The 13,325-nt window shown below is 32.8% G+C and overlaps 1 protein-coding gene across 3 annotated transcripts in view; it reads left to right on the top strand.

The window, feature by feature from the left end:
- Dmd (dystrophin) overlaps positions 1-13,325 on the top strand; it is a 2,011,337-nt gene that overhangs the window by 1,206,527 nt on the left and 791,485 nt on the right. For all 3 annotated transcript variants that reach the window (XM_077107047.1, XM_077107046.1, XM_077107045.1), the window contains one exon: positions 2,421-2,570. In XM_077107047.1, coding sequence (XP_076963162.1) covers positions 2,421-2,570 — 150 coding nt within the window. The remainder of the gene's footprint in view (positions 1-2,420; positions 2,571-13,325) is intronic.

The raw sequence follows: 13,325 nt of genomic DNA, 5'->3' as shown, positions 1-13,325 counted from the left end.
TTTTCTAAACTCCTTCAAGATGTACTTGTATATAGAATATATAAATCTATTTTTATATGTATTTAATCATCAATTTCCTGCCCATTAGGCTATTTATAGTTTTTCTTACTAAAGTATTTTTCTTATAACTTTATTTTGTCTTAAACCAATGGCTTCCATCCAGTGTACATATATATGTAGGTATGTGTGTACACACACACACATATGTTTGTATAGGTGCATATATTGCCTATATATTGTGTTTATACATGCATAATGTATGTCAGTTGGTTTTATAACCCATTTGTAGTTCATTTTAGTCTTTATATATATATATTTTTTTTTTTTATTAGTTATTGATGGACCTTTATTTATATATATGTGATGCTGAGAATCAAACCAAGTGCCTCACACATGCTAGGCAAGTGCTCTACCACTGAGCCACAACCCCAGCCCTCATTTTAGTCTTATTTCCAAAGCTTTAAGTAATTTCAAAAAATAATTTCAAAACTGAATATCAGAGTGTGAAATCATAAAATCTAAGTGTAACTGGGAATATTGTTTTAAATCTGTCTTAGGCTATATATGTAAAGATTTGAATAGAGTGTTTGTGAAAATGAAACTAATTTCTTAGGGAATATCTTAATTGCCAAATCAATAATGTTTTTTCAGCCTCTAATTAAAGGTGTCAGATTCATTTGAAGCATTATTTTCTTTTGACATGTTTTGTCTGAGGTGTGGGTCATAGTGTTGCTTTACATTCCATACTGGTTGAACAATCATCTAGCTTCTTCAAGTGATTTTTCATGCATTGCTACTGTTGTCCACTTCTCAGTGATTAACCTCACCTGTTTGACTACAGTGCTCTGACTGTACAGTTGGATTATTTTTCATAGTTTTGGTTTTGGGTAAGCTACTCTTTTGAATCTGTTTTAATGGTTTAAGTAAATGTGAAAGGGGAAGTGAAATTAATATTTAATCATCTCTGTTTCATGCCAAATATTAGATGCATTTACAAACTGCCAATTTATTTGATCTTCATATCAAACATTTTAAATGGCTGCTATTATCATCCTTTTATAAGGTTGCATAATTAAAAGAAAATGGAATTACTTACATAGCAATGATTCAGTTAGTTTACACGTGCAAATTAGAATCCAACAACAACCATTTATTTCTATGAAACAGGAAATTTACACCCTAGCAGGGGATGGAATGATAAAATAAAAATATTGCTTAATTAAGTAAACAAATATTGAGTACTTACTATATATCACACATTATACAAGAAATCTGAGATTCAAAAAATAAAAAGTCTGCAAACCATTCAATGATGGTTATAACCTGAGAAAACAAACTCAGTCTGTTCTTAGAAATTCAGCTTTCCTAAATGTATTGAGTGTCATGTAGCAATATAATTGATGACTCATTTTATAAACATATTTAGCAGCATTCACTTATTAACAAATATGCATTGATTTTCTATTCTCCTTACACAATCTAGATAAGCATTGTCCAATAAAACTTCCATGATTTTGGAAATATTCTCCATAATCCATCTCCATAGCCACTAGCTCTATGTGCCTCTTGAAAGGTGGCTAGTTTGAGTGAAGAGCTGAGGAGTATGTTTTATTGAATTTTTAATGAAGTTTAAATAACATCACATGGCAAGTGGCTACTGTGTTGAACACTGCAGCTCTAGCCATCATAAATAAACAAAATATAAATTAACATCATGATGGCTTTGTAGATCTTAGGAAAGGGCATAAACAATGTGATGCTGAATGAAAAAATAAAAAGAAATTTGAGGATGTGAGAGAGTCAAAAATAAGGATTCCAGAATGAAATATCCCAAGTTTGAATAACTGCTGTGTTGTTTCCTAGTTTTACATCCTCAAAGCTGGCATTTAACATCTCTGTCTGTGATTCATTCTAAATAAATTGAAGATAATAGGAACTATCTCATAGAATTATTATAATATGTAGATAAACTGGGAAAATATATGTGAAATGCTTAGCATAGTATCTGGCACTGTGTATATTGAGAGGGTAATTTCTTTTTTACTTAGTGACTTCTTATAACATGGTACCTGGGATGATGGTGAATTTATTCAGATTGTTCTATTTGTGATGGAAATGTGTTTTCAGAATATCTCTATTTGTATTGTTTTAGAGCTCATCATAACATGTAACATATTTCTCTGGGAAAAAACTCTAAGGGCTAGAATAATCTAGTGATTTGTAGGAAGTTTTATCCATTTGGGAGTATGTGTTTCAGTCTATCAGCTCTGTGCTTTGTAGAAAATTGTTGGTATTTGAGGTACCCATGGGCCTTCGGTAAAGTTGCTTCATTTTGATAGACTGATCAATAGAGGTGAAGACAAGGTAGCTGGAATTGTGCTGTAATTCATTTTAAACATTGTTGCATTTGTCTGTTTCAGTTACTGGTGGAAGAGTTGCCTTTGCGCCAGGGAATTCTAAAACAATTAAATGAAACCGGAGGAACAGCACTTGTAAGTGCTCCCATAAGCCCAGAAGAGCAAGATAAACTTGAAAATAAGCTCAAACAGACAAACCTCCAGTGGATAAAGGTTAGACATTAACCATCTTCTTTGTCACATGTGTTAAATGCTTCAAGTGTTTGTATTTGTTTTGTTTCCTGGATGCTTTATTGGTGGGGGAAGAAGCTGGTATGTGGATTATAGTTTTGTTCTGCTTTGTTTTATAACCAGACCATTTGATTTGAGTGTATGTTTTGTTATAGATGGAAAAAAAATGGTGATAGTAGATGGTTTTACATTAGTGAGCAAGCACCAAAATATACCCTACTATGTCTTTGCATAAATTATTGTAAAGAATAAGACTACAAATATAATGAAGTAATCAATTCAGTGTTCAAGTGTCTATTCACAGTATTTAAGCAAGATGGGGGTGGTCTAGTTCAATAAGTAACATAAAATAGATAAAAATTACTCATTTTTATCTATACTATATACTTAATTGATAAGTGATCTATACTAACCTTCTCAGAAAGGTAGTTCTGTCTTTCTTTCTCTCCTTATTCACTTATGAGTCTTTGTCTTGTCACCTAGTATACTTTTAAATTCTAATATTAAAGATGTTTATCAAAATGAACATATACTTAATCTTTCAAAACAAATGGTACATATGAATTTATAATGAAAACCGTCATTCATTGATTCAGTCCCATTTATTTATTGTAGGGGTGGTCTTAAGGATTGAACATAAGGTCACTTTACAGCTGACTTATATATTCAGTTCTTTTTATTTTATTTTACTTTTTATTTTGAGACACAGTCTTGCTAAATTGTTGAGGGTCTTGCCAAGTTGCTGAGACTAGCCTTGAATTTGTAATTCTCCTCCCTTAGCCTCCTGGGTCTGGGGGATTACAGATATGTAACACCATGCCTGGCTCAGTTCCATTCATTGAAAGACAGTAATTTCCTCTACTGTATGACTAAGTTACCCTTGTCAAAAATCATGTGAACATATGTGTATGAATAAGCTTTTGAATTCTTTATTCTCTCCTATTTGATAATGATGTTCCTCCAATCAATACCACAGTGGCTTAATTACAACCATTTTTGTTGTTTTTAACCAGACTCACTGCAATATAAGTGACATACCATTAAATTCTCCCATGTAAGATATACAATTCAACAATTATGATATATTACTTTATCATTTTGAATTGTGATAAAACATATATTACCAAGATTTGTTATTTTTAAGTATTTTCAAGTGTACAATTAAGTGCCATTGTTTGGAATCATTATTACCATTTATTTCCAAAGTTTCCCATCACTGCCAAAAAAGACTCTGTAACCATTAAGCAATTGTGTCCCATGTACCTACCCCCATTAGCCTCTCATAACTTCTACATATCCTATATTCCTCTATGAATTTGCTTATTGTAGATATTTCATTTAAGTGGAACCATACAATATATGTTTCTTTGTGCTAGGCTTAGTACACTAAGCATAATGTTTTCAAGGTTCATCCATGTTGTAGCATGTAGAAAAAAACTTTATTACTTTTTATGACTGAATAATATTGAACTATTGCCACAGTCTGGCTGGGCACAATTCAGGAGCCACTTGTTAAAAGAAACAAACTTTATTTTTAGAACACACACAGCACCACACAGCTCTTCAGGAATTCCCTCAGAGCCCAACTGCCAGGACCAGCTTCCCACAAGCCTCTCAACCTCCCCCACTCCTCCTGCTCTTGAGGCCCATTGGCTGGGTTGCATGAGTGGAGCCAAAAAAAAAGTCCCCCAATGAATGGCTCCGTGGTTTGAAAGGGCGGGGAAACAGCCCAATGAGCATCACCACAGAGGAGCCAATCAGTTGGCAGCTAGAAGTTTGCTGGCAGCTGGAAGTTTGCTGGGGCCCCTTCGGCTGTGGCTCTCAACAAACTATATGTCCATAATATTCATTTTTATTTTAAAATTTGGGTATTTCCAGGCATGGTAGCACATGCCTGTAATCCCAGCATCTCAGGAGGCTGAGGCAAGAGGATTGCAAGTTCAAGGCCATCCTTAGTAACTTAGCAAGGCCCTGTCTCAAAATAAAAAAAAAATAAATAAAAGGGCTGGGCATATAGCTTAGTGGTAAAGTTCCCTTGGGTTCATTCTCCAGTGCCAAGGGAAAAAAAAATACCATCTGGTAGTGTAAACTTTATTCTTCCTATACAAGATTGCCTTAGCTACTTTTATTCTTTAAATAAATTTTAAAACTATCTTGTCAATTTTTATATAAAACCTTCCAGGATATTGTTGGAATTGTGTTGAATTTGCAGATCAATTAACATCTTTACGATACCGAGTCATAAAATCTGTGAACATAGTATCTCTCTTCATTTATTTAGGTCTTCTTTAGTGAATTTTTAGTAATATTTTACATTTTCATGTATAAAGATAGTGCACATGAAGTATTACACTTAGTCCCAGATATTTGGTCATATCCTGTATAAATGAGATTCATTTTAAATTTTGTTTTCTCCTTCTTAATAGTTTACAAAGATACATTTGATTTTGTATGTTGAACACATACCTAGTGACCTTTTTAAATTTACTTGATAAGTAAATTTATTTAACAAGTTTTTCAAATGTTATAAATTTTTTAATTCCCACAGTCATGTCATCAAATAGAGACAGTTTCTCCATTTTTTATTCTTATGATTTTAAGGGTGTTTGGTATTTTTTTTATTTATTTAGCCTTTTGCACAGACCAGGAACTCCAAAATAGTAAGAAACAGTGATAATGCGAAGTCTTGTCTCATTCCCTGTCACACGTGGAAGGCTTCCAATATTTATCATTAAATATGGTATTTTTGTAGGACTTTTGTCTTCTTAATCAAGATAAGGAATTACGATTTATTTCCACATTACTAACTTTTTTATTATAAATAGATAGTGAACTTAAAGTGCTTTCTTTGCATTAATTAAAATGATCTTGTGTTTTTTGTTGTTTGTGAATATGGTGAATTATGACCATTGATTTTTTAAAAAGTGTTTTAGTTGTAGATGGACAAAATACTTTTAATTTTATTTATTTATTTTATGTGGTGCTGAGGATAGAACCCAGGGCTTACACATGCTAGGCAAGCACTCTACCACTGAGCTACGACTCCAGCCCATAACCATTAATTTTTGAATGTGAAACTAGTTTGAGATTTCGGAACTCAACCTTTTTTGATAATGATGTTTTATACTTTTTATAGATAGCTGGATTCAATATTTTGTTAAGAATTCTATATCTCTGTTCATGACAGGAATTGATCTATATTGTTTTTTTTCCTAAAATCTGTCTCAAGTGTTGGTAATAATGTTTGACTGGCTTTCTAACAAGTTGGGACATTTGGGACATACTCCACTTTTTTAATGGAAGAAATGGTTGTAATTTGTATTAATTTTTTCTAAAATATTTCAAAAATGCAATTGTGAAGCTATTTGGGCATAGAATGTTTTGTGGGAAAGTTCTTAATAATGGATACAGTTTCTCACATAAATATGGAACTGATTAGGTAGTATTTTGTTTGTTGTTTGTTTGTTTGTTTGTTTTGGTATGCAGGAATTGAACCCAGAGGTACTTAACCACTGCTTAATCACATCCCCAGCCCTTTTTATTTTTTGAGACAGGGTCTCACTAAGTTTCTTAGGATCGTACTAAGTTGTTGAGACTGTCCTCAAACCTGTGCTCCTCCTGCCTCAGCCTCCTGAGTTGCTGGGATTACAGGTGTGTGCTACCACACCCAGCTATACACTTTTTATTTCTTTGAATGTCAGCTTTTGTAACTTGGATATTTTCTCTTTTCAGCATGTACATGTTCTTCAGACATCTATTAATTCTTTATATATTTATATATATAACAATGAAAAAAACTTATTGAGAGCTCTGCATGCCTGACAAGTCTTGTTGACTGAGATATTTTATTCTATGTTCTAAGGCAGATAGCTGACTATGTGACTTAAGAATAACTTCAAAATTTTGTAATGCAAAGAACTTTGTTTCAAGGTGCTCAGATCTGCTGGGGTTTTCTCCAGCTACCAAATTCAGTTTAGTTACATAAGAATAAGGAATTTGTTTGTTAGTTTTGATTTATATTTGTTTTCCTTTACCAGAAATGCTGAGAAGACGGTTCTTTGTGTGGTAATTTTGAGCTAAGAACAAATACCCTTCTACAAACTTTCAGTTCCCCAAATTTAACCCACTTCTTAGTTCCACCCTTAATGACATAATTCATCCAAACCTTCTACAATTTCTATCACAGTAAGCTCTCCTTAAACCTAATGCATCTTCTCCCTTACTTCATATGTCCCCATATATGCATTTCTCCCAGATATGCTTTTGACCCTCAAGGATGTTTCAAGACCTCTCATCTACTTTTTTAAAATATGTTTTTAGTTATAGATGGGCACAAAACCTTTATTTTATTTATTTATTTTTATTTGGTGCTGAGGAATGAACCCAGTGCCTCATACTTGCAAGGCAAGTACTCTGCCACTGAGTCACAATCCCAGCCCTCTCATCTACTCTTGATCATGGTTGTACTACATTTTGAGCACATTTAACACATATTAACTTTGTTCCACCCCAAATTAAAAGCAAATTGTAATCTTTTAAACTGAGAACAAACCCATTCTGAGAAGATATTGCAGAACTGTAATTTTCATGTAACATAAAATGGCTTTTTTCAAACATGGCACAATTACCTCTAAAGAATCATTTTTCATTTGTTAGTCATTAGCACCCAACTAAATTGAGAGTTATGAAGAAGGTATACTGAGAAAAAATTCTCTTTTTTGAAAAGAAAATAAGTAAAGACTTCATTTTGAATTTTGTCAGGTTATTTATTATATTTTTAAATGGAGGATGCTGAAGTTCTTATAATAGATCATTTACATGACTAATAAAATAGAACTGAAATAAGTACCAATTTTATGACATTAAATCAAAATGTGTGCTCAGGACTCTATAATTCTAGCAAGTATATATTTGAAAAATCCTCTTTATTTTCATATATCAATATTTTGTTTCAATTATGTGAATAATCAGCGTAAAACATATTCAGATAAGTTGTCTTCTACTGAAAAATGAAAAGTTTCTTCTTTTAACTATGTCACAATAGCCATGTACAAAGACATAGCCACTTGCATATGAGAGGAAAATGATATCCTAGTGATTAAATTTTGTAGCTGCCTAACAGTACAAATAAAACCATTCCTCATAAGAAGAGAACAAGAACTGGGCATGGTGGCACATCCCTGTAATCCCAAGAGCTCAGGAGGCTAAGGCAGGAGAATAACAAATTCAAAGCCAGCCTCAGCAAAAGTGAGGTGCTCAGCAACTCAGTGAGACCCTGTCTCTAAATAAAATACAAAATAGGGCTGGGGATGTGGCTCAGTGGTCGGGTGCCCCTGAGTTCATCTCTGGTACCCCTCCCCCAAAAAGAAGAGAACAAGACGAAAGAATTCCCCCAAAATGTTTCACAATAACTTGATAATATCACAAAAAGGAACCACAAAATTTTAATTGTAGGCAACTACCTAAAATTACAATTGCAGCTTTGTGAGTAATGAGTCAAAAAATAAAAAACTCAATCTTTTGTGATAGAAAATTAGAAGAAAGACTATGACACCTTTTGTTGGGACTTATAGTACTATTATATTCATAACAATATATATATATATATATATATATCTCAAAATTATAATTTTAATGCTATGCCTTTGCCACTAAATGCCATAGAATTTGGAATCTTATTCATTAGTCATACTAAAATTATTTTTCTTTTCTCAATTCCTATGCTTCCCTACCCCTGTTAGTTCACATTTAGGGAAAAAAGCAAATAATCAGTGCCAGTTTTAGGTCAGTACCCAAGTCAGTGTTTTTTTTAAGTAATTAAGGGTGGCTAATGACTCACTGAGAAGCAGTCCTGATCCTCACTACATTTCAAGTTTTCAGTCATAATAGAGGAGAAGAAATAATGGGAACTCACCCCCTGTGTTGTCCATCTCCCTCCTCCATTCAAAGGCTAGCATGAATGGCATACTTAGAGCTGGTTGGTCATGTTTGCTGCGACACAAATACATCAAGTCCTTAGCACATAATATCTCCAAAAATACCCTAGTATCATAATCACCTGGTAGATGCCTTTCTACACAGCTAACTGTAATTTCTTGCATTGCATAGCTATTATGGGCTTTTGCGACTTTATATTTCATTACGAAAGAGAGAAAATAGCGGATGGGAAGCAATACAGATGCTTCTTGACTTAGATGGGGTTAAGTCCTGACAAGCCCATTATAAGCTGAAAATTAATCTAATATACCTAACCTACTGCACATCCTCCTTAGAATAATTATTTTATCATCTCTTAATATTTCTCTGGGCCAGGAATTAAGAAAAGACAGTTGGAATGATTCTGATTCAGGATCTCTCTCTTTCCCACTCCCTAATTTTTTTGTTTGGGGGATAGTGATGGAACCCAGGGCCTCATGCATACCAGGCAAGCACTCTACCATTGAGCTATATCCCCAACCCCTAGAACCATCCCTTCTGTAGAACATTTGTGATTGTGTAATATCAGAATTTGTGTATGAGTTGTTTTAGAATTAGTTATATGCCTATTGTTTTTTTTATTTTAAGTAACCTTATATGTAGAATATGTTATATCCCTACTATTCAAAATATAATTTCACTTTTATTGAATTAATTCAAATTTGGGGGTCATTATTTGCTATTTATTTATAGTTGAATTAATATTTTAATTTTACTGCATTTACAGTATAAAATATTGCATATTAAAATATTTTACAGACACAATTAAGAAATTTTGCAGGAAAGTAAATTTCAGTTAACTTTATATAAAATCTGATTGACTTTACCAGAAAAAATATATTTACAAATATAATTTACATGGCAAAGCTTTAACATAGGAATATATTTTGTAATATTGATAATAGTACTAGAATTGTTTTAAACTAAATTACAAGATAAAAATTATCAAATTAGAAATTTAGTTAAAACTCCGAAGACAGACCATTTTCCACAATATACAAATGGCCATATCAAAATTTCTAGAAATCTGGTTCATTTCATATTAACATCGAATCATGTTACTTCTCAAAATCCATCTGAGGAGTAAATATTTTAGAAATTGCCTTTTCATTTGTATCAGGTTAATAAGAGTTTGGTCTTTTCCACATGTTTGCCATGTAATGCCAGTAACCATTAGTCATTATCATAAATGTATAGAGCAAAAAGAAGAAAATCAAATAAAGCTTAAGCTTGGCTTTTCTACTCCTTGCTCAAAAATGGACATTGCTCCCATCAATTAATTTCCTATTACAATACAGTGATTAATAAATTGTTCTAGTAGTGATCATTCAGTTTTGCCCTTAATATTATAATTTTTTTTTTACTAAAGAAGAAAATCTTCATTGGAATTGTTACAATGTTGACTGATATTTAGGGGACCCTAAAAAATACATAATAGACATAATAATAATAATTACAAGAATTTGATTGTCTATTTAGGAGTACTGGCAGGGACTAGTTGGTTCCATTGGAGCTTTGATGGGCTCATTCTACTCCCCCATAAAGTATATCTGTAACATAATCCAGACAGCACATATTTTGATAAATATATGAGCTGAAATATTAATTAAAATGATGTCCACCTATTTAGTGGGCATATAGTCTGATAGTTTTGGGAAGTCTGTCATCTTGGACGTTTCGTTTATGTAGTTAATAATTACATTATAACATTTATTTATTCATTAAATTATTCATTCAACTTTCTAATGAGTGACTATGTATCACATGCTGTTCAAAGCATATCATAATCAGTTCTCACCCTTATGTTATTTAAAGGACATGCATAATTTTATAGGGCTTGGCATTATAAATATTCATATTTCTAATTCATAGTTACTAAGTAGGTTGATGCTGAGGGTTGGGGGAAGGGAGTAGTAAATTAAAGTTTATAACATAAGCGTCCTTGACTTTGCCTCCTGTAATTTCACACTGGGATGAGGTTTATTACTAGGTTGTGTGTCATGAGTACATCTCAATTTGCTCTCACAGTCCTGTTTTTTTTTTTCTGTTATCCCATCATAATTTTTAATAGCTCCTTTGTCTCTCATGAGTACCCACTTTAAAAATAAAATATATGAATAGGGTCACCAAGTTAAGAGAACAAACATTAGGAGGCTCTTATAGGTAGGTCCATCCCAGTACTCAATAACTGTAATTATAATTACTGCTAATGTTCTCACTAGCTCATTGCCATCATTGTCAGCATCTCTCCTCTTGACAATTAAGTGAAGTTGAAAAGATTGGCTTTTCCATGAAACCTAATTGTCCTTACTACCAAATTAATCACTCTTTAAAGACAGTAATTTTTTAAGGATTTACACATTTTTATTTTCCAAACTATTGAGACTTTAGGCAATGCTGAGAATGTGGATAAGACACTTTATAAACAAATTAAACAGGGTTGTTGAGAGGGCAGTTTACTGTGGTGGTTAATGATGAAGTCTGTGGATTATGGATTCCACCCATTACTCTCTGTGTGATCTTACACCTCAATAGTCCATACTTTAGTTATAATATCCACAGAATTCAGATATTAATAGAACACACCTTCTCAGGTCATGGTGAAAATCCAGTGAGACAGTGTGTGTGAAATGTGTTACACTGTACCTGTCATGTTGTAATTGCTCAAAAAATAGGGGTAATGTTAAAATAGTAAAATGAGAAGACAAAGCACAAGATTCTTTCTGAGACACCTTAATTAAACAGTCGTAAATATGGATGTTGAGAAGAAAGCTTAACTATGTGTCACCATTATAAAGATAAGAGCTGACAGTAAGGAAATTTAGAGGAACCGAAACAACAAATTAGCCCTAATAGAAGACACAGAGGGTTTTAGCCAATGCTATCCCATTTCACTGGTCAAATTATCCTTATTTTCTGTGATCAATTAACAGTTCAGATAAAATTTGTTGGAAATAATTAATTTTTCTCCTTGCTTGCCTAAGAAACCCAAGTAATCCAATACTGTTTTCCAGCACTTACATTTTTACTTAAATGTGAGCATAATTTAAATGACTTTCAACCTTGAATTTCTTTGAAGTCAGTCTACTGCCCCGAGTCTCATTTATAAATCTGGGCAGGAGGCAATTGAAACTCCTTATAGCTTCACCTTCCTCTTCTCCCACCTCCAATCCTGATGTTGATTTCCCCCATTTTAGCAAAGTGATAAGAAACCATTTGTAGAAAGTTACATTGGTGCCAGATAATGTTCTATCAGCAACTATCTAAGACAAGATAATTTGTTCAAGACAATGCTATTTTTAAAAATTAAGCAAAACAAAAATCCGGAATGAATTGTAAAACACTGATACTTGTGCCACAACTAGTTTTCATATTATAATTTTCCTTTTGTCACTATATGCATGCTGACATTGTGCATCCTGCATGAAAATTGATCCCTTAAGTATTCTGTAGCCAAGACTTTATTAAAAAGCTAAGCTAATTTCCAATAAAAAACAGATTTGACTATTCTTAGCAAACTGTCTTACTCACAATGAATTGAAATGAAGAAGAGTGTAATTATAATGAAAAGAAAAAGGAGGAGAGATTTTTCATTATTCTTGACCTTCAGTGTAACATTTTTAAAGTTCTTTATTAGCACAAAGGTGTTTGCCCTATGGTAGTGAATTTTAGAAAGGAGAAAAAATTATATAATAAAAAGATATTTTGATAATACAAAGTGATTTTTCTTCCCTTTTGTCTCTGCAGCAACTTTGCTGACTAGATTAAATAGCATCTACTCTAAGATTAGAAGGAGTTTCTTTTCTTTCCAATAATTCAATAATATTGAAATGGCATTAAATGAATGCTTCCATATGCCAATTTCTTTAAATTGAGGTTGAATAAGGAAAGAAGATTAAAGCCCATATTTAAGAACATGGATTGTAAATTCTAACCCAGTTTCATTTATTATATCCCGTGCAAAGCAAATATGTGATGTGAAAATAAAAGAACAGGGCTATTTTTATAAAAGGTCAGAATTATACTAAAAATGAACTTTTCTGCCAATTCTTTATACTCATACATCAGATATGTGAGTTTATTTATGTACCTAAAAGAATTTAATACTAAATCCAGGGTACTATATCCATGTCAGCTGACCCCTAGTGCTTTAAGCTGTAGAAAAGGGACACTGGATGCTGAGTTGCTTGATGTATTCTGTTCCTGTCATAGACCACCTGCCAGGGCTTATAACAGATCTGTAATGGGTTTTTTACCTTTTATTGTGTAGAAAATGGATTGATAGATTAGGCCTGGGGCCAATGAACCATGGAAACCCTGGTTTGCAGGAAAGAGTTTATCACTCTTTGATGTTATTTCTGTCTCATGTCAGCAGAGAAAGATGAGCTAGATTATCAGAGAGTAAGCTGAATGCCAAAATCAGCATTCCCCTCATTTATCCACCTTATAGTTCAGGGCAAGGCCACTGTACAGGTTATAGAAGGGCTGATAAGGGCCTGATGGAGAAATTTTTTTTGGGTGCCTTTTAATTTGCTCATGGATATTAGAACTAATTGCAAGACATTGAAGAGAACATTTCATTATTTGTTGCTAGAGAAAAATCAATCTACTTTTATGGAAAAGTTAAAGTATTTGAGCTGAATGGTGCAGTTTAATTTGTGAACATATTTAGTGATCACTAGGATAAGTATAGTCTATCTTTGGCATGATTGACCAAGTGTGGAGGAAAAGAGACGGACCAGAAAATGGGCCAAAAACCAA

This window comes from Callospermophilus lateralis, chromosome X (assembly GCF_048772815.1).
Source record: "Callospermophilus lateralis isolate mCalLat2 chromosome X, mCalLat2.hap1, whole genome shotgun sequence".
Classification (NCBI taxonomy): domain Eukaryota; kingdom Metazoa; phylum Chordata; class Mammalia; order Rodentia; family Sciuridae; genus Callospermophilus; species Callospermophilus lateralis.
This window is presented reverse-complemented; position numbering and strand designations above follow the sequence as displayed.